Source organism: Limanda limanda, chromosome 12, assembly GCF_963576545.1.
Source record: "Limanda limanda chromosome 12, fLimLim1.1, whole genome shotgun sequence".
Taxonomy (NCBI): domain Eukaryota; kingdom Metazoa; phylum Chordata; class Actinopteri; order Pleuronectiformes; family Pleuronectidae; genus Limanda; species Limanda limanda.
The window spans coordinates 2,882,774-2,904,067 of NC_083647.1; the positions used below are offsets into that span (position 1 = coordinate 2,882,774).

The 21,294-nt window shown below is 40.6% G+C and overlaps 3 protein-coding genes across 3 annotated transcripts; 1 reads left to right on the forward strand and 2 right to left on the reverse strand.

The window, feature by feature from the left end:
- On the reverse strand, positions 1 to 7,090 carry lrit3b (leucine-rich repeat, immunoglobulin-like and transmembrane domains 3b). The gene is made up of 8 exons (XM_061082452.1): positions 6,890 to 7,090; positions 6,160 to 6,262; positions 4,755 to 5,021; positions 2,934 to 3,311; positions 2,621 to 2,706; positions 1,746 to 2,039; positions 1,585 to 1,644; positions 1 to 511 (listed from the first exon to the last, which is right to left on the reverse strand). The coding sequence occupies exons 3-8, from the start codon at positions 4,862 to 4,864 to the stop codon at positions 48 to 50; spliced, it is 1,392 nt and encodes a 463-aa protein (XP_060938435.1). The 5' UTR covers positions 4,865 to 5,021; positions 6,160 to 6,262; positions 6,890 to 7,090; the 3' UTR covers positions 1 to 47.
- fam241a (family with sequence similarity 241 member A) lies at positions 6,903 to 12,382 on the forward strand. The gene is made up of 2 exons (XM_061082454.1): positions 6,903 to 7,115; positions 8,672 to 12,382. Exons 1-2 carry the CDS (start codon positions 6,981 to 6,983, stop codon positions 8,966 to 8,968), a joined length of 432 nt encoding a protein of 143 aa, XP_060938437.1. The 5' UTR covers positions 6,903 to 6,980; the 3' UTR covers positions 8,969 to 12,382.
- A 221-nt stretch (positions 12,383 to 12,603) lies between these two features.
- Positions 12,604 to 20,849, reverse strand: jkamp (jnk1/mapk8 associated membrane protein). Its single transcript, XM_061082453.1, has 7 exons — positions 20,759 to 20,849; positions 20,116 to 20,195; positions 17,902 to 18,056; positions 16,537 to 16,743; positions 15,725 to 15,906; positions 14,772 to 14,848; positions 12,604 to 14,131 (listed from the first exon to the last, which is right to left on the reverse strand). Exons 1-7 carry the CDS (start codon positions 20,760 to 20,762, stop codon positions 13,913 to 13,915), a joined length of 924 nt encoding a protein of 307 aa, XP_060938436.1. The 5' UTR covers positions 20,763 to 20,849; the 3' UTR covers positions 12,604 to 13,912.
- Between the last annotated feature and the right edge of the window lie 445 nt (positions 20,850 to 21,294).

Below are 21,294 nucleotides of genomic sequence, written 5' to 3' on the forward strand. Positions count from 1 at the left end.
GCCTCTCCATGTCGACCAAGTCACTGACCCTGGCTACCTTCATCATGTTACAGAAGTGTTGCTGACAAAAGAACAGTTGTTAAGTTGTTTGAGGACTCGGATGTAGACTTGCTGGACTTCTGGCTCTTTTTCTTTGCACTGTTCAGTTTAGGCCTTTTAATGTTCTTGTCTACAGGGAGTACTTTGGACACAATGTTCGGGAGAGTCTGGATGTTGTTGGTGGACGGTGGTGAGATGTTTTGGAGTATCTGATTCTCCTTCACTGAGGGGGTGTTTGCAGTACCTGGGCTCTGGTTTGGCTTCCGTTTTTTTGATTTGGATGGAGTCTTTTGGGACTTCTTCCTCGGAAGACGGAGTCTCGTGTTGCCCACTACCTTCAGTTTAATCAGGGCTTCGGATATTCCCGCCATGTTCCGTGCCTGGCAGCGGTATTCACCAGCATCCTTGTATGACAACCCATTGAGGCTGATTATCGACCAGCGAACCCCCACACGTGGAGATTCCTGCACAACTGGAACATAAAATGGTTTCAATCTCAGAGGCAATCTTTGACCCCAGACCAAAATAAATTCAAGTTCATCTACAAATCTAGTAATACAATCCAGCCCCAAACATATTCATTGGCAACAATTAGTTCTCTCGGTTGGCTGATTGACTTCAAATGGACCTATTGTGTATCTATATGTACAGTGTTGCAAAAAAAAAATAAAATTCTTCAGAGATGCAGGGCACCTTTTTTCGATCAAGGGTAATTTTCATTTTCATGACATCTTTCCGACTTAATGATTGTTTATTATTAATCGAATCGATTCATAAGGTCTCAAAACAGCTTGATTCAATATTAATTTAGTAAAGGATCTTTCATTGTACGATACAAATTTTGCTTGGACATGTGTAACTGTGTAGGAAATGTCTAAGTTGGGGTATTATTACAAATATTAAGGTAGGCCTGTCACAATAATATTTTATATCGTTGGATGATAGCCAGTCCCAGAATTATTGTGATGAATGACATTATCATTTTGAAATCATTTCATACCACTGATATATTGACTATTTTATAGCATAATAATGCAAGGTCACCCTTTCCAAGAGCAATAAACTTAATTCTTAAGAATATTCAGTCTGACATTTGAATTAAAAATATGTAAAGGGTAATAACCACAACAATAAATCAAGTGGACCCTCTGGCTCTGTTAACAAAAGCTGCTCTTGAATAAATATTAAATATCTGGCTCAGGATGTTTATTACCAGCTCAGTAAACAGGATGGGGTGGTTAAGATTTACATGAGTATTTGAGTGAGCGGGGCCCGGGGCCTGTGTGTGTGATGAGACACAGAGCAGCTAAATGCAGACGCACTCATGGTACTTCACAGATTTAGAGTCGCTGTTCAGTGTGTTGTTATTTTTTTTTTACTGTATTGATGAATTGCCTCGCAGACCGGATCAAACAAACCTGTGGGCCGCATATGGCCCGAAGGCTGAAAATTCCCCACCCCTAATTAATGCACCATGTGCCACCCTTATGTGAACCGCATATAATATAAAATAAATCCTGAAAGAGACAGAGTAGCACCACTTACAGCTCTCCAAGTTCCTTGGTAGCTGTTCAGAGTTCTCAGGGATCTGTTGCTGGCAACAATCTGTAAAGAGAATAAAATTACAATATGACTAATGCTCTGACATTAGTAGCGTAAATCAGAAAGTGAATCACCGGAGAGTAGACTAACCCTAGACTACTTACCTGTGTAAGATGAGGTTTTGATCCAGGTTAGGGTTGGTGTTGGGTAGCCACTAGCGTCACAGCGGAGTATTACGTTACTGCCCAAAGGAGAAATGACTTTGGTGGCTGAAGGCTGGACCGAGGGCCTCATACAGCTGGGCAGCTCTGCCTGGGTCAGGAGCATCGCTGACTGACCCAGAGACCTGCTACACATCAGAAACTGGTCCATGATAACTACAGGACTCCCCAGAGACATGGACAAGGACATCACCATGGAGATCTGGCAGTCACATAACCAAGGGTTGTCATGGAGACCTGGGTATTCAGGATAATTTGACTTGTTAACACTGATGTCATGTTTGATAGCCTATGTGTCATGCACTGGGTGGAACATGCCTGAGGACAATGAGATGGCTGCAGTGGCAGGTTTTCAACTGTGCACATCAAAGTGTTTTCAGTAGTGACACATGAGCTGTCATATACAATAGATCAACACTCTCTCCCTCTTTAGGCAGGTGACCAATGTGTACAATTAATGTAATGTTCTATTTTCAAAAATATTAAGTGTCCGTATACTATAGTGGATTGTTGAAGAGAACATTTCCAAAAGAGAAGTAAAACATGATGCTGGAGTTGTATCTATCCCTTTTTTGAACTGCTTAACACTTACGTTGTCATTATTTGACCCTTTACGTCAAAAATCCAAACTCAAAGGGTTGAGATATTCTAATTCAACATGTGTATGGTGTTGTATAACGTTACAAACATTACAGTGAGTCTGACAGACCGTAGGCCTCTTTGTGTCTTTGCTGATCTACATCAGCTATAGCTGCATCAGACAGCAGTAGAATATTATGTGTCCCCATTTCTTCAAAACATGCTGTAACATACTGTACCCAATATTCTCTTCTTTACTTGACCCTCCTGTTGTCCTGGCAGAGGAAACCAGAGGTCCAGCAGCTCTGCAGGTAAAATAGTCAGCCTGTGGAGAGGAGAGAAAATTGAATTACAGGAAGGATTATAAGAAATGGAAAGATCATAAGAAAAACAGGAAAGACAATTAAGCAAATGGAAGGAGAAATAAAAGCACCTGGAGAGACAAAAAGGGAAGGAAAGGAAAGAAAAGAGAGTTGAACATATCTATTGAACGTGACTGACTGCCCTGTAGTTCCTTATATCAGGCTGGCTCCATGCAGCCTGTGGACCCACCTGTTGCTGGACAGGTCGAGGTAGGTGATGTTGGGGAGGAAGAGCACAGCGTGGGCAGGCAGGCTGGACAGACGGTTGTTGTGGAGTCCAAGAGTTTGGAGTTGTGGCATGTCCCTGAGGCCCTCCCAGGGGAAGGATGACAGGAGGTTCCCATCTAGGCGGAGCTCTCGCAGGGCCTTGAGGTTGACAAAGCTGCTCGGGTGTACGGATGAAATGAAGTTGTAGACCAGCCCCAAGAACTGCAGCTCAGACAGGTTGTAAAAGGCTGCCCGGGGCACCCTGGAGATCAAGGTCTTCTCTAGACGCAGTTTGACTGTGTCAGCTGGGACATTGATGGGAACAGATACGATTCCAGGGTCACTGCACTGCACCAACCTGCTGTTGAAAACAAAGACAGATATGTATTTATACACACTTCATGATCTTTGTTTATTTTCTGAACGATTATAGTTTTTCACTGTATACATAATGATAAATTCCTGTAACATTTTAAACACATTTGTAGGTAGTTTTCTAACCACAATTTTTTTTATAGGCCTAACATTGCTGAGTGCAGCTCTCACAATAACATTCATAATTGAATTATCAGTTCTCCTCCCCATTTTATTGGCATATTGCTCCTGTAATATCGGTTTTGGAGTGTTTCATAATAGTAGAGGCTCTACAGTAAGTGCTTCTCATAAAACATTTACTTGTACTCATTTACATGCATTATTGATCCAAACAACAGGGGGGAAACGTCAGCTTCCACTGCTCCTTTACTACTATTCAGGTGACAGAAAGAAAGAGAAAGATGAGAGTAGATTTTGTTTAGATTATAACATTATAATTTATTTAAACATGTATAGTATAATTACAGAATAAAGAAATTGGAAAGGAATTGATTGAAAACATTGTTTTAATTGATTTATATATAAACTAACCATAATTAAACAATGTAAAATTAATTATTTAATAAATTATCAAATAAAAACCAATTATTCCAGTGCCTCTGTCTAGGTTCCACATTACTACCACCAGTAATGGACATGGTGCCTTTAATAATTAAAATATTAACAAAAACCAAAGTGTACTTTATATTAAGAAATGTTATATTTTATGGTATAGATTAATTATTTGATTTGCATTAAGCTACACAATATCACAACTATCAAAAAATAATAATCATCAATTATGTGGATAATTTATAATTTGATGATAAAATGAAATTATAGGATTAAAATGTTTAATAAATAAAAATATCTATTTAACTTGAAATTCGATTACAAATACGTATTCGTCACATGTCATTTTTATTCATAAATGTTTTATTATTACAATTAAACACCAAAAAATGTGGACTAAGCTATATTTCTGATGGCCCCGAACATCTTTCATATATGAGGAGTCAATGTCTCTTTATTAATAGAATATTATTCCTTTCAGATCATATTTCATCCAAAAGCAACACTATGAGATTCAGTGTATGTGGCATTGTTATAGCATTGATACTTTGCTGTTAGCGGGCACCAGATTTAGTTTTGATAAGATGACTGCAGTCCTGTTCCTGTTCATATAAACCACTTTTATACAGAATGTAAACTACTATGCACATGACCATACAATAACAATTATTTTTGTCATGCAGGATGCTATTCAATGATTTGCAAACATTTGATGAAGTTTATAACATTTGTTGCATTAGCACTGTAGCGTTGGCTCAAATAGAGCTCTGATCATATTATTAAGATAAGAAAGTAACAGGCTGAGTTCTATTCATGGAGAGACAAATCACCTAAACACGAACACACACAGATGAGAATGAAGTCAGCCTCACTCAACCTGAGCTGTGCTGTTCCACTGCTCCCAAACGTGCACGCACAAAAAGCAGGGCACGAGTGGACTGCCAACAGAGACGACTGCAAGATGTGAGCAAGGAGCAGCAGATACATCTTTCAACAGATGAGCCCCGTTCTCCGGCAGGCCATTTGTTTCTCCATATTCCCAGTACTCCTCAGTCTGAGATTGTAACCAGGGTGCAGAGTGAAACAGAATCCCAGATTAGCTGGGATTACTCTGTGTACATGCTGCATGTAATCCCACGCCTCACTGTCAAGAGAAGAAATCACAACATCAGGGTCAGACAAAGCAAATGTAAACACCATCACCCTGTAGAGTCCTGAAGACTATTGCACATCTTTGCCCTGTTGAATATTGTTATATAGTGCTGAAAGTTAACACTGATTTTAATATAAGGAATAAAACACTAATAATAACATTGGTCCATAGTGTATGAAATGCACACTTTAAAAACATATAAGCCCTACATTCATAATTTTACTAGCATTAAATAAATGTAAGTAAGTTTTTTGTTAATACGTTTCTCTGTGCATGCTCATTACTGAAACTGTTGGGTTTCTCTATAATTTTGGAAGGTCTCCATCTTACTATGTAAAGTGCCTACACATAATGTATGTTGTGATATGGCGCTATACAAATAGAACTGAATTTCATACTAGACATTGAATAGTGGATCATTTTGCCAAACACGGATTACTAAACAAATAAAACCGCAGTGCCAAAAATTAAAACAAAACATAAAATCCCACACATAAAATCATAAACAGTAGAATAGGGTATGGAATAAAGATCTGAAAGAAAGACACCCACAGAAAGAAGATGAATTCCTCACTGGAAATCCTCCAAATTGAAACTGAAGGAAATCTGCAATAAACCAGACTGCGGACTGATTGTGTTTTTAGTTACTCGATATATGATAATGAGAGACACTTACAAAAGACTCAGCTGGAACAAAATAATAACAAACACATATTAGCACTATAGAATTGCCAACAGAAATAATACATATAGTATCGTCACTGGAAACTGGACTGATAACAAGAATATAGAACTGTACAACACAGTGCCGTAGGCCGGATTAATGCTCTGTTAGTTTGCAACTCTCAAATAAAACCAAATAAGGTCAAGAAAAAAAAGCTGCATTCTTAACCACTATTCTTTGACCTGGATGGAAATGTCATGGGGTCAAGGAAAGTGTGAAGGAGAAACATCTTGTTTTTGATGATGTATTTTGTTGTAATGATGTGAACTGTAAGCTCAATATGCTTTTTCTTCAACGTTACTGTTGACTGGACAGATGTGGCCGCGAGAAAGTACAGTTTATATTTATGGATTTGGTGCATCACTGTAAATGCTGAAACTTTATTGTGGGACAACATTGTCTCACCTTCTTTCACCTCTTCTTTCTTTAATCCTCCAGAGAAAATACGGACGAACTGGAGAGTTGACAGCCTGTCTGAAAGCAGCTATAAAGGAGAGTCCAGTTTATCCTATAAGATAAAATAAGGAAGCGCTGTAGAATTCATCACTGCTGACAACAAGTTATTTTCATATTAAGCACTAGGCAAACGAAAACGACAGCCTTCTCAACAGTCAACATATTGTAGTGATCGGTGAGCCGGTCGCTCCATTGGACAATACTTGTGCAGAGGCTCATGGGAGCGTTCGGTGGTTGTCTCGTGATTAGTTTAGCCATATTATGTTGATGTTTTGACTTGTTTCATATGTGTTTAGAATAGTTTATGTTCAGTTTATGTTTAGTGAGAAATGTAGACACCATGACGTGGTGATGTGGTGTCTTTGAGTGCAGTTACTGTGTTTCCATGAACTAATCCTCATGATTCTGTTGTATTGCTCTCACTAATAACTTGACAATCATGACAGCATTGGTGCTACAGAATTAGTTTCTTTCCTCCAAACCTTACACTGGATCTCAATTTGAACTGATATACAGTGGCTGGTATTTTTTAAATAATATTTCCAATTTTATATTTACGTATATTGTTCATTTAGTTGTTCTTATCTTGACTGACGGACAAACTTCATGAATATGGTGGGGTGAGTCACGCCCACCGGAAGTTGCGTTTATTTTGAAATCGGTTCTTCAGCGTTCTTACCGTAATGCTCAGTACAAACACGCACCGCTTAACGTAGCTGACTGGCCCTGCCTGTGTTCCGGAGTGAAGCCTGGCTCTACCGCAGTGGAAAATGTCCGCTGCACCGCCCGTCACAGACCGGCATGTTTCTAACCGACGTGAACGTGAGGAGCCCCCGGCGCTGAACCGGAGCGGAGGGGGACACGCTGCTCCACGACAGACCGCACCACACCTCCAGCGTCACCGGGTAAAGCAGCTCCTCCGCGGATCTCATGCTAACCGTGTCGTCCTACCGTGGGACCTGGGGGAGCAGGTGTCGGGGGGGGGGGGGTCGCGCTGTGTCGTAGCTCCGCTCACAGACGACCTGTGATCGTGCTTGTCATTCATTCCAGTGAAGCTCCTGTAAAAACTAGCAACAGCAGCGCCTCAGCCAAACGCCATTCAGAGATCTGACTTTTAAATAAAGAAACGTTCTAAAACAAGCGGCTCAGCACTTTAAGAACCTGACTCGTGTACATACAGCTATCACGTGATCAAGTATAGAAATCGGGATGTATATGAGACTCGTGTAAGTTCCTTTCTCGGTTAATAAGAGCTGTCTGGTGTAATACACACAATCGGATACACTCCACGTGAAGGAAAACTACTTTTCATGTAATAAACGTCTCATTTCCTGTTCTGCTGGGCGTGTGTTTGGTTATAGAGCAGCTTGAGATGAGCTGCTGTCTCAGTGCTCACTGTGACATGTTCATCATAACAAGAGAAAACATCATGTGACAGATTCTCATCATGAGATCAGAGAGAATCTGAACGAAGTCAGTAGGAAGCTGACAGACAGCGTCAGTCTGTTGACAGGAGAATGTTATAGGTCAGCTGACTCCTTTCCAACAGGAGTAGTGCTTTAATGGCCCCTGGAGGTCAAAGGTCATGTCCCCAATATGACCACAATGAAAGTTCAGATTTACACCAAACAACATCCAGATCTTGGATGGATAAGTATTTGTTAACTTTTGACTGTTTTGGTGGAACTCTTGAATGGTTTATTGGAATCATCTGGCATACTTTCTTTACTTGTCATTGGCCAACCATTTAGCTAATTGTATTGGGACTCATGACATTTATACGACCTGGTTGTTATAACATATGAGTAAAATCACTGTCACTCTATTTGACATAAGAGTAAATCACGTGAGTTTGCCTTCCCTGAAATGAAACTACAAAGTCTTAGTCTATAAATTGAAACTTATCCATTTGCTGTAAGAGTTTCAGATTGATGTGGGAACTCGTTTTTTGTATCGTTGTTGAGGAAGTTGCAAGTGCAATGCTACAGAGTAGGATTTGAGAAGCTATTTCCTGTCAACGGACATTTAAATTGTTAAAGTCTCCTGCGAAGGCCATACTGAATTGTCTGTGCACAATTTGTTGCTGACCCCTTGTGTTTGTAATTCCGCATTCAAATTTAAACTGATGAGTAAATATAGATAAAGAAGTCACCCCCTCAAAACTAAAGTCAGCCCCTCTAAAGTTGTCATGAAGGAGGAATTAGCTGTAGAGACCAAATCTCTAAACATGATTAATTCTGATTCAATGTGGGTCGATGGGGATTGACTTGTTTTGGGAGCCTGTCTCAAGTGGCCATTCAGGAAACTGTATTGTCCCATTTTGGCTTTGGGGTTAGGTTAAGAAGGGTAAGACAAAAAGTGGGGGCAATAAAGTCCAATAAGCAGAGGGAAAACATCTCGTCTAAAGAAGTAACAGTGTGCAGGAGCAGCTCTGATCATGTCTGTTACTTTGTCACCACAGGCTGATGGCAGCGAGACCCGACCTGGACCACCCATCGATCCCAGTGCCGGGTGGCCCCATGTGGAAGACCCCACCACCAGAGAGCCTCTGCTGGATGACTGTGAGCGGATGGGGACTTTCTTTGGGATGCTCAACAAGTGCCTGCGAGCGATGGGGTTCAGCCAGATGTACTTTGGAGACAAGATAGTGGAGCCGGTATTGATTGTGTTCTTCTGGCTGCTGCTCTGGTTCCTGGGTATTCACGCCCTGGGACTGGTGGGAACTCTGTGCATCATCATCATCTACATCCAGAAGTAATGAGAGCCGACGATAGGCTAAGCCTGCTGTTTTCTTTGGTTAATACTTACACATGCAGGACTGTAATAGCAACGGATGTCATGACGGGATATTAGTTGGATCTATGGTTTTTAGGGGGGGGCAGTGGAGAGGGCTTTACTGCTCTGTAGTGATAGAGACAGACAGACCTTAGCTGCTTTCTGGAAATGCTGTAAAGCTTGTTGAGTCAGGATTCTTCAGGATTGTCTGGTCTGGAGCGTCTCCAGCCTCAGAAGAAAGTAGGCGAGCTGACCTGCTGCCGTTGCTGACGTGACATAATGCTATCGATCCTGTGATTTAAAGGAACGGAAACACAGGGGGGGAAATGCTTTGTTTCTGTTTGAGTCAGAGGCCAAAGAGTGCCTGTGCTCACAAGATCAAACTGCACACATCTGTGTGGAGTCTCACACTTTGCTGTCATACACTGTGAATGTGGCGTGCAGGCACAGCAGTAATATCACTAAGCGTCAGAAACAGTGTCTGGAAGTAAGCTGACACAGAATGCATAATATGTTCTTTTGAAACCTTTTTTGCTGTAAAATGTTTACTCTGTGAGCAGTTCTCCAAGCGCTCTCTAACAGTCTGTCACAAGTTCATCTCTTAAAATAACCTTTGATTATCTTCTGGCCCACCAAATCCCTGGGGAAGAAATAATTGGCCTGTTGTCTAAACTTACTTGTGCCATGTATGCACACTCTATTCTGATGAATTGAAAAGTGGAACTATTCTTATTGCCCTTAAATTGCACATGTCTAATATATACAAGTAGAAGTCTTCTCAAGGGAGTAGTCAGAAGTGTGAGGAATGTAAATATGCCTTTCTCAAAGTCATGGAAAGGTTTGAAATTGGTAAAATGGATACAACTTAAAACTGGGATTTGTTTTGGAAAATGTGTTCAACAGATCAAATATTCTCATACCAATTCAATTTAGGATTGACAGAGTACATTTTATACTGGGTGAAACTTACAGTAATGTACAGTTTACTTTGTCTTCCAGTTAGTCTCACTGGTGTTCAGCTGAGGGACTTGACAGTGTTCATGTTTGCATAGAGCTGGTCAGGTAAACTGATGATGTCAAGATAAGCATATCACCCTGGATGTTTCTTAGGGCTTTGGTTACATTGCAAAATGCTGTGTATATTCAATATGTATTTTTAGTCTGCATGACATTTAGGACCTACTGGACCTATCAGCCTGTTTTATTAAAGGGGGATTAACTCTAAGGGCCCTAACTACCTGAAACAGGGCAATGCTGAGTGAAATGCAAATGTACTCACCTCCATCTAAGCACCCATGGGTGTGCTGATCTTAAAATGAGGTGTGGTCAGACACATTTTTGGTGCATGATATCTTGAGGCAGTGGAAAAGAGACAGTGGTGCATAATTTCAATTTTATTTTAACGCTCATTATCAGACAGGGATATGCTTTTTACAAAAGCAGATGCACAACTAGTGCACCTTCAGCTTGTAGCACACGCACACACGCACACAAACACACACACACACGTATATGCATGATCTCTTTTATCTGCAGTGAAATGTTCTGAAAGGTCCACCATCATAATATGAATCCATCAAGGTGCCAGCTCACCTGGCCTATAAAGGGATTGGGAGCTGGTGCTCTGATTGGTTTGTTGCATGTTCCTCCCAAAACGCACCCATTTCTTAAAGGAATAGTTCACCAAAAACACTTGTGGATATAAAGGAGTATACAGCATTGCAGGCCTTTTGGGTGAACTATGCCTTTAAAAGACTATAAATACACACATTTGGAACCATGAGCATGGCACAGTGACAATGTTCCCTGCAATTAAGCAAACAGAAATGGATTTGGATGCAAACTAAATGCATTCTTTTCCATGAGTATATATCATTTTAATAGAACCCTGAATGCCTTTTCAAATGCCCTGTGCAAGATGATGAACCTCAAATTGCCATCAATGTGGTTGTGGGATGTATAAGTAATATATATAAGTACATACGTGCTGCATGAATGTGTGTGTCAGTAGGTGGATGTGGTTTGTGGATTTAAGTCCTTGGAGTGGTCTTTAAGACTAGAAGAGCCATTTACCGTTAACCCCAGACTCCTGCAGTGCCTCCCACAGGGTCACCTGGGTAACACGGCTATAAGCCTCCTGCAAGTTTACCAAACACATGTTGTCTGGATGATCAAACTCCCATAATCCCCTTAGCACTCCTGCAAGGGTAAAGAGCTGGTCCAGTGTTCAACGGTCAGGATGGAATGTGCACTGTTCCTCCTGAATCTAAAGTTTGACAATCAGTCTGAGCCTCCTCGCCAACATCCAGTCACAGAAAGACCAACCCAAATGTTTAGTGTTCTATGGGACGTGTTGCTGGATGGATGATTGTTCTGTTATTGTTTGAGAGAGTCGAGCTTTAAGTCATGGTTGACTCCACAGTTACTACCATGACCACTATTGTTTATGAGCCATAAGCAAGTGTACAAGTTCCCTCAACAAGATCTGTGGAAGTCACCGCGAGGAGTCAACACTTAATTGGTCTGCTCAGATTGAATGCATTCACATTTAGCATATCTTAAAAATATTTGCAGCATCATTTCCCCATAAAACTATTCACTATTAATGGTTGCGTATTAATGTAGATGAATTGTGAAAAAAGGACATTATATATACGTAACAGTGTGGGGACACCTGGAGGCTGGATGTTAGTTTGGTTGGACCTTTAATTGTAATGATAGTCTCAGGTAGTTTTTTACCGTTAATCACATTTCACTCTTCTTTTGTTTTTGTTTATTGTGTCGACATCTTAAAATGTGCAGGCGTCCATGTGAACTGATCACACACTGTAGTCATCTCACTGATTCTAAATGTTACTGCTGAGCACGGGGGAAGCATTACCACTCGCTCACTGAAACTCAAGCTGCATCTGCTGCATAGATAGAATAGAAAAATCTATTCTTTTTATCATAATCTTTTGTTTATAAGACATCTGTACTGAGAATTTAATGTGCTAAAAAAAAAGTTGAATTTAAGTGATGGCACTTTGTATGATTAAAAGTGAGCGTTCCTAAAAATGTTCTTTGGGTGTCACTGTGTGATTATTGCATATTTGATTTTAATTATATTAGCAGAGTCATGTGATCCAAGGCCGTTCCCACAGCCATGCTGCTTTCATAACTAGCCGTTTGTCAATTATAATAAAACGCTGACAGGCACTTGTGTCTGTCCTGGGAGAGGGATTGCTCATGTGTGACTCTCCCTGAGGGCTCTGCGTTTCTTTGGGAGTCTTTCCTCACTCTTGTCAAGGGTCAAGGATGTTGCACCTTGCACTGATTGTTAAGCCATATGATGAAAACTGTGATTTCTGAAGATGTACAAGTAAACTTTATTTGTATTAAATTTGAATGAACCCCACCATGCTGTTATTTTAATGAATAAGTCTAATGGGCACATGGTTTTTCTTGCCACAACATGTGTGCTCTGTGGATTGTGTTGAATGTAGCTGGATTAGATTTGCAGGAGACATGTCTCCAGTATGAAGTGAATAAACACCTCCCTGACAGAAGGTATGTGTTTATGAGAGTCATAAAGGTGAGTCATAAGTCCCTGAGTACAGGGTTCACTCAACAGACATGTTGTCAGTGGCAATTCAGACTTTATTATTACCGACAAACATTTCTTTGCAAATGGTGCTTGTGTGCATGAAGCAGATCCCACTGAACACAAATATACTGACAATTACAAGCACTCTTATATTTACAATCATATACATATACACAACATAAGCAGCTTCAACTGAGTACCCCATGAAGACCATTGGAAGAATCACAGCTTGGTTCAGTACAAAAGGACACAGTAAACACAGAAACACAGGCAGGTGCTTCTATACACAACTATAACGAAGTTCACTTACATACAAACCCCCTCAACTAACAGAAGTGTGTGCCTCTTGAATATTGTAATTTTTGTTCATGAGATAACTCCCCAACAAGCTTTAAAAAGAAACCCTAAGATGTAGCACCTACTACTCTTAAGTGACCTCAGGGTTTGTTTTATTATAAGAGTCTGCTGCAGCCACGTCTTTTCGCAGCACCTGAGCAAAAGAACTTAACAGATTTCTAACACATTGCTGTCATTTATGGTCCTGCAGCTTCTCCCACTTGTTAGACCGAGGGTGGGGCTCAGCTCCTTTTATAATCCCATCACAGCCCTCTGAAGCTGAAATAAATCAAATTGTACTTCGGTCCAGGCTTCTTAATGGGCTTGTTTTGATCAAGACAAACTGATAAATGATACAGTGAATTCAAATTAAACAAAGTAACATTAACATAGAAAAACTAACTTTATAAATGTGTCTTGTGCAAATCAAGCGACATCATGTCATTTTCATTTGAGAAGTAATGGGGGATTTCTCAGAAGTGGGTTTTTCAAAGATGCTCAGGGATGTTGTTATGAGAGGAAAAGATGCTCAGCTCTGTCACTATAATGTGATGGTTCAATGAGACTCAGTGTCTCCTGGCTGAGGCAAACTTCTATTGCACTTTGGTATATACATGAGGCCTAGAGGAGGTCTGAGATACAAGGCAACCTTCATTCTTCATTTATATGTACTGTGTGTTACAAAAAATATGTACAACATTGAATAAAGTGCTAAAAAAACACCTCTCAGGACACTTTGGGATGATGTCAGACGGATATAAGACATGTGAGTGAGAAAACAAGACGTGAACTTGATAATAAATCAAATTTTCTGCTCTTCAACAAAGTTCAACTATAAATAGTGACTGTTTGCTGCTTCTCCACTGGGAGCATTTGCAGTTTCAATCATTCTACACGGAATAGATTTAATTTGTAAAACTAAATGAGACATTTAAAACACACTGGATTATTAATGACTAACCCACTGATGTCTGCCATTTCTATCAGACTGCTGATGGCAGCAGCTCAGTGGCCGTTGCCGCCCTCAGAGAGGATGCGGCTGGGCTCGGTGAACTTTGCCGTGAGGATATAAAACAGGGCGGGGCCGGGCACCAGGGCCAACAGCGGTAGGTCCTGCCCCAGCTTGTCCAGTCGGGTGATGGAGATGATGCCGTACGCGTGGAGCAGCCAGTGGCTGAACAAGACTACCAGACGCTTCTTCTTAGCAACCAGGTGTTTGAAAGACTGTGGTGGGGGGTGAACAGAGGAAAGAGGTTAGGACCAAAAACACTGAGATCAGCCTCCAATAGACACTCATCAAGTGCTCTATGAGTCTGACAGTGTTTGTAAGGCCTAGAATTTACAAGTCAGAAACTAGAGTTTAAATTTAACAATGTTTTATGAGAAATAATACCCAATAGTAAATGAAATAAGTTGTATTCATACTGAAAAATCGCACTCCCTCCAGTATTAAGTATAAGCACCTCTTATAGTAAGGATGCCACGGTGTGGAAATCTTCCCACAGGTAGTAAACTTGTGAGAACTTGTTACCAACTACACCGGACATTTAACAAGTGTCTGTGGCTCAGCGTCTTTAGAGCGTTAACTGACAGAGATCTGTGACATTAGATTTCACTTGAAGTTGTGATCAGTGTTCAATTACACAAACTGTGAAAGTCCACTTCTACCACTGACAAAAATAAAGTTTTATGTCTTGAAAAAAAGGAAGTTTCGCTAGCAGACTACCACAGCAAGCCCACTTTAGAGGAGGCACAAACTAGTCAGTTCAATTTACAGGTGTGACGACACTTTGAATGTTACTGCATATGAGTAAGATATGACTACTACATATGACTGAGATGCATGTGCAGTGAGTGTTGTTACCTGTATCTCAGTGGCAGACATGTAAACAGCGAGTGTAACCAGAGACAGCACCAGCATGATGTAAGGAAACGCATAGTCTGAAAACACACACACACACACACACACACACACACACACACACACACACACACACACACACACACACACACACACACACACACACACACACACACACACACACACACACACACACACACACACACACACACACACACACACACACATAAATAGTTAATATTTTATGTGAGACACTACATGTGCATGGGTTTCAAATTATTTTTAGCTAATAGATATCCCCAAACTTCCCATTGATCACAATTATTTGGTTGTATTACACATTCTCTGAAATGATATGTTCAAATATGGAAATGTAACATTATCTAATTAAATGTGCTCTAATTTACATACATTTCTCAAACAGAAATCTGAATGAAACAGATTTTGTTGACATATTAGAGGAAGGGAGTTGGATATTTCTTTTTAACATTCTATAAAATGTGAAAATACTGGCAATATCCATGTAAATTCATTTTCACCAGGGAAAAAGGGTTCTCTAAATCACGAACCCTTTATCAACTCTCAGGATAAAGAAAGGAATAAACCTTGAGGGTTTGGTGATTGTAGGTGATACTGAAGTGGACATTTCTGGCTCAGAGCGTTACAACAAACTAATTTCAAGAAAACCACCTTTAAAGATAATGCATGTATTGTATATGTAGTTAAATCTAAACATGCAAATAGGCTAAGGGAAGTAAAATACAACCCAACATGTTTTCTATCACTGGTCTGATGGAGATATTTTAAGCAAAATAACCCAATATCTCAAAACTGACCAGTGCATGAAAGGGAATAACACCATAACCTGACATTTTTTAACAGCTGTGTAATATGGTCCAGAGCACATCAAAAATGACAACTCTCCAACATTAGTTCAGGCTGGAATATTAACTCACAGAGCAGCCCTCCTCCCACGGCCTGTAGCACTGTCAGGATGGGGAAGAAGTAGAGAGCAGCGTAGATGCTTTTGAAGCGGTCAGATTTACCCAGACCACAAGCTATCTTTTTCACCAGCAGAGGGCGCAGTAGCATCATCAGAACCAGGCAGAATGCATAGTAGATCAACACAATAGTGTAACTGAGGACAGAAAACCAGAAAGCAGTAATGTCACAAAGGTATGTTATGGTCTCAACAGATGCTGATGCTGCCAAGTTGGTGACAACACTGAGTTTCCCCTGAATTATCAATAATTAGATGATTATTGGTAAAACATACATGTCACACAATACAGGACAAACAAGATTCATATCCTGCAAGATGTTGCATTAAGGTATAAAATACTTTGACTTGAGTGGCTACGTTTATAAGGTTTATAATATTATAAGTGGCTTTACAGTTTGCCACAGAGTTTGTAATTTGTTTAAATAAATGAACAAAAATGTTCCACCAAATTATTTAAAACAACTGCAAGAAGAACTATCTATAAATCATGTGTTATTATGATCCCCGACAGGCAGATGACAGAAATCCCATGGCACCACCACCCATTGCTACCACAATTATCACAGTACGTAACGTAAAGTAATGACGTCACCACAAGCGAACACTATGACAACAACAATCTCCTGCGGCCAGCATGAGAGTCATCAGTTTTAGAGGTTAATTTACTTTCTCCTTGCTGTCATCTTTTTGTTTATATGTTCCATTTTCTGTCTTCAAATGCATAATAAACACGTTTTTTAAAGCAACCCAGACATCAGCACTTACAGTGGGTAGACAGCCTCCTGGGTGCAGTGTATGGTGTTGATGTAGTCTGGGCTGGGGTTGTATAGCATGGTGTACCAGTCTGACAGCATGTGGACACCACAGGAGCGGATACTGAGTATTCCCACCGGATCGGTGACCAGCAGAGTGACCACGGCCGACACGATGCACTCCAACATGGCTGTGATGTGCTGTAGAAGAGCACTGGAACTAAACACACAACAACACACACACACAACTAAGTTTCACACCACAGACTTCAAACAAAACATATTGAGAGTAAGTATTCCAGGAACAAAAAGAACAAAGTAAATGAGATCTTTCGGAACACGTAGAGCAGCAGTGAGCTCAAATTAATCAGCCCCACTGTAAACACAGTCTACTGTATGAGCTTATGGATTGGCCCATGTGTTACTGCTTTGGTGAGAAAAGATGCCGCAGAACCACAAAACAAAGCCACTACACTGATTTAAGTGATTTTATCAATAAGAGAAAACTAAATTCTTTCCACAATTATGCAAAATAACCTCACTGATTAATGCTGAGTAATATAGTATATCAAGTATATTTTATCAAAAAATGTAGATAGATTTAAATTGACGCAACAATATGAAGTTAATGAAGTTAAGGCAGAATTAAGATGACAGATTCTTTTTTTATATATTTTTTTTCCGGGGGGTGGGGGGGGGGTGGGGGGGGTTTACTGCCTTTAATGGATAGGATAGAGAGTTAGCTGTAAAGGGGGGACAGAGAGAGAATGAGGGAGGACATGAACATATGGCTGCGGGTCAGAATCGAACCCGGGCCTCTGAGGGTTGAGGCAGTAAAATATAATATACAGCGTATTATCAGAGACTGATCACTTTATTTAAAACGAAGGAGTGAGCTCCCGTCTTAACACTACAAAAGTAACAAGTAACACTGTCGCTGCTCACACACATCCAGGCTACTTCCACACTGATGTGCTTTGTTTTAAATCAAAACCCATTTGCATTTTCTGACCTCCACCCTACTCTGGAATTGTAAAGTGCTTTTAACTGACTTTTAAAATCATAGACACCAAAGTTCACCTCCACATTGGGTCATCAGTTAAAGGTTGACCTTTCTGACTCATGTGAACCTATTTCTAAAGAAAACAAAATCTGTGCATGCAACATGGATAATGACTAACAAGCAATCCCTACTCTTACTTTTCTTCATTGCAGTTCCTCATTTCACATATTTTTTGCAACTAAGCAAACATATGCAGAGAAGTTTACATCCCCAGTGAACGTGAATGGTCATGTGTGTTATTGTGAACTGAGATTTTAGTCAATGTGTGTGTGTGTGTGTGTGTTTGTGTGTGTGTCACATTGTGCTTGGGCCCACCTCTTTTTTCCAGAGTACCACTCAATGAAGAACCAATGCAGCACCAGAGGCAACATGGCCATGAATCCCAGATAGAGCCAGTCGTAGAGATCAGGCTCCTCAGCGCAGCGTTCACATACCTTCTGTAGGTTGGACCGCTCTCCACGAGGACACACCTGGCAGGACACACAGACAGACGGCTGAGATTAGAACTGTGCCGCCCCACATCAATGGCTGCTTATGCACTCACCATAAGTAAAGCATATGAATTGGGATTTCCCCAGTTGGATGATGTGCACCAGGCCTGCTGTGTCACTGTGTGGTAAAATAGGACTTAAATGAAATGAATGTGTCTCAGCAGTGACTGGGATTGCTTTGCATGCATCTCTCTCTCTATCCTCTATTTTCTAACCCACTCAGTACACATTTGCATGTATTCACAAATACCCTTGGTGCAGAGATAGTGTGCTAGCAGGAGAAATGCCATCAACTCCTTTTGTTTCTCACTCTCTGTTCTCAGAGTTGAGTCAGCCATCTTGAGCTAGTGCGAGACACTGTCGCCCACATGACCTGCTGCTTGCTTGTTTAGTAGATTGCCGCTTGTGCTCATTGTTGCTTGTTGTGGCTGTACTTGGATTACTACTCTTTGTTAACTAAGGGTAAAAGTGATTGGGGATTTAAATTTGTTTTCTTATAAACAGATGTATTGTGTGAATATCTGTGAATCCTTCCTATGATAACAGCTGGTTCCTGTAAGTGTTTGAATTCATGCCTTCACTGTTCAGCCCATGAATATGGTCCCCACACTTTTAGGGGGAAAAAAATCTGAGATTTACAGTTTGGTTATCGATACAAAGGTGGTGCCCTGTAATGATTCATTCCAATATAACTATAAGTATGACTATTTGTCGTGTATGGGCTACATGCAATTGACATACAGGTGTTAGGTATTTTTTTAATTTTCAATGCACATTCTTTACTATTAAAGTATTGTAAATTATTTCAATATAACATGCAACAAATTTTAGTAACTGATGAGGTTCAGTGTAAAGATATATTGAGTATCAAAGCACAAAATTATATTTGAACACAACAATTTTCAGCAAGGCAAGACTTCGCAAATATGCAATTATAGGCAAACCATTGAAAGTTAAATACGTGAAATACGTGTAATAGTGCTGAACAAAAACATTTCAAAGATGTGGCATGAGCAGTTCAAAAGTGAGGGAGAGAGAGAGAGGGGTCAGGAGAGGCTGAACCAGGTTGGTGTACCAGGCCCGGGGCATGGACCCAGGGAGCCATGTACAGACCCACTAGCTCCACTTACAGAGTTCATTTTGGTTCTTATTAAGATACCTTTTTAAATTATAGTCCTGTACCAATCATGCACACACACATGCTCCATGAAATGGGGAAATTCAACCTCTGCTTTTAACCCATCCATAGGAAGACACAGCAATTGGAACACAACACACACAAGGGCAGTGACCACATGGAGCAGTGGGCAGCTATATACTGTATTGAAAAGTGCCAGGGGAGCAGATTTTATGCTCTTTCAGTTTTTACTGCTTTTCCCTGTCCATCTATCGTTCACTCTGCAAACCGAGCACGCCCCGCCATACATTGACTTAATTTCCAAATTCTGTTGTTTTTACCCAGTCTGAGTATGTCCGATGACTGACTGACTGTGTGTGTGATATCTGTATATATATAGATATAGCAGAGGAGTCAGTGTGTGTGTGTGTGTGTGTGTGTGTGTGTGTGTGTGTGTGTGTGTGTGTGTGTGTGTGTGTGTGTGTGTTTATGTGACATGTTTATGTGGCGTGTTACCTTTCGCTCAAGTTCTGGGACTATCATACAGAAGCTATGCAATTATTTTATAGTAATCAACTGCTTACAGTGATGAATTTGGCCTGAGACAAGAATGATCACCATAAGCAGTTTCCACTGTACTAGAGTTCTGCCGGGAGGCAACATGAAATTTGATGGCAGCGCCTCACAATTCTCTATGTAGGAAAAACCCTGATGTGGTCTGAGTGGTCAGAAGTCAGGATGCATTTGGCTGCATTCAGACATGAAAGTAATGCTTGTGATCAGGTCCCTCAGGATGGATGTTAATATCAGGTCTAAACTGGGTCGTAGCACATCTCTTTCATAGCACTGATGAAGATGGACAATGTCCCACAGACAGACACAACATAGCAGTCAGACGTAAATATGGTGTTTAATACTCACACCACACTCTCCCTCCACTGATCCATTGACCGTCATCCTGCCACAGTACAGGCCTGGACACGTTGAGCTCATGGACACAGCTGTAGGGACAGACACACAACTGAGACAGCAGCAAACACTTTGACAGCACAAGCACTTTGTTACGGGTTTTTAAGTATGAACACAAATTTGTTCATTCATTAACGTTAGTCAACATTCATATCTGGTAGCTAACGTGGAGATGTGCTACGTATCTGACAGATTCACATCGAGTCGGACAGAGGAGGAAATGTGCGTCTCTCGTTTTGTTACTGTCAGGAAATACAGGTGATATCTATACAACAGTAATTTACACTGAGATTTCTGGAGAGAACCGTCATCTTAGCTCGAGACCGAAACAACCAGGATAACTGAAGCACACTTCCGCCACTAGGACACGATTACATTGTACTAGTCGCTGTTTAACCTCTGTTTGAACACAATATTGTCTCTATTCCAGTACAGAGACATAACCTAATGAAGCGTTCGGACTAGTACAGAGCAGTGGGATGGAGTTAGCTAGCAGGTTGACAGGTAGCTAGTCTGGCAAACCCGTTACTAGTACGTGCGGTGAAAGACTTCTAAGAGCAGAACTAATCTCACATTAAAGACAAGTCTTACTTACACATTTTGGACCGATGAAGACTAAAACTATTTCCTAGCCTCGGTGCTGCTAAACTGTTTTCTGTCGCTCTTACGATACACCCATGACTAAACCGGATGTTTTTTTGTTTTATGACGGGTTTCAAACAGTAAACTGCACACCGCCACCTATCGTACAGGGGTGTTACTACTTTCAACTTGAAGTGGTCCGATTTCGGTTTAAATGCATTATGATGTGTTGTGTGAGTCAGTGACCTCTATGAATCTATTTCCACAATAACAAAGAACAAAAAGCGATAATTAGTTTTAACGTTTATTTTCAACAGCACAACAGGACCTGTAAATGGAGGGTTTAGAAGTCAGGTAATATATTCAAAAGTCCCATTTAAACGTAAGCTCCATACCCCACAATTGATTGAACAAAAGTGGTGCACATTCTTCCAAATGTTAATAAGATAAGGTAAGATAAGGTAAGATAACCCTTTATTGGTCCCACGATGGGACATTTTGCAGTATTACAGCAGCAAGAGTCAAAAAGGCATCATCAAGTAATACGTG

What these genes read in the sequence shown, in the direction of transcription:
- fam241a (XM_061082454.1), top strand. Translation starts at nt 6,981, where the DNA reads ATGTCCGCTGCACCGCCCGTCACAGACCGGCATGTTTCTAACCGACGT. An exon ending in CACACCTCCAGCGTCACCGG is followed by an intron (nt 7,116 to 8,671) that starts GTAAAGCAGCTC and finishes TTGTCACCACAG; the next exon opens with GCTGATGGCAGCGAGACCCG.
- jkamp (XM_061082453.1), bottom strand. An exon ending in TGGTACTCTGGAAAAAAGAG is followed by an intron (nt 16,744 to 17,901) that starts GTGGGCCCAAGC and finishes TTGTGTGTTTAG; the next exon opens with TTCCAGTGCTCTTCTACAGC. An exon ending in TGTCTGCCACTGAGATACAG is followed by an intron (nt 14,132 to 14,771) that starts GTAACAACACTC and finishes CCCCCACCACAG; the next exon opens with TCTTTCAAACACCTGGTTGC.
- lrit3b (XM_061082452.1), bottom strand. Translation starts at nt 4,864, where the DNA reads ATGTATCTGCTGCTCCTTGCTCACATCTTGCAGTCGTCTCTGTTGGCA. An exon ending in AGTGGAACAGCACAGCTCAG is followed by an intron (nt 3,312 to 4,754) that starts GTTGAGTGAGGC and finishes TGTTTTCAACAG; the next exon opens with CAGGTTGGTGCAGTGCAGTG. An exon ending in CAAAACCTCATCTTACACAG is followed by an intron (nt 1,645 to 1,745) that starts GTAAGTAGTCTA and finishes TTCTCTTTACAG; the next exon opens with ATTGTTGCCAGCAACAGATC.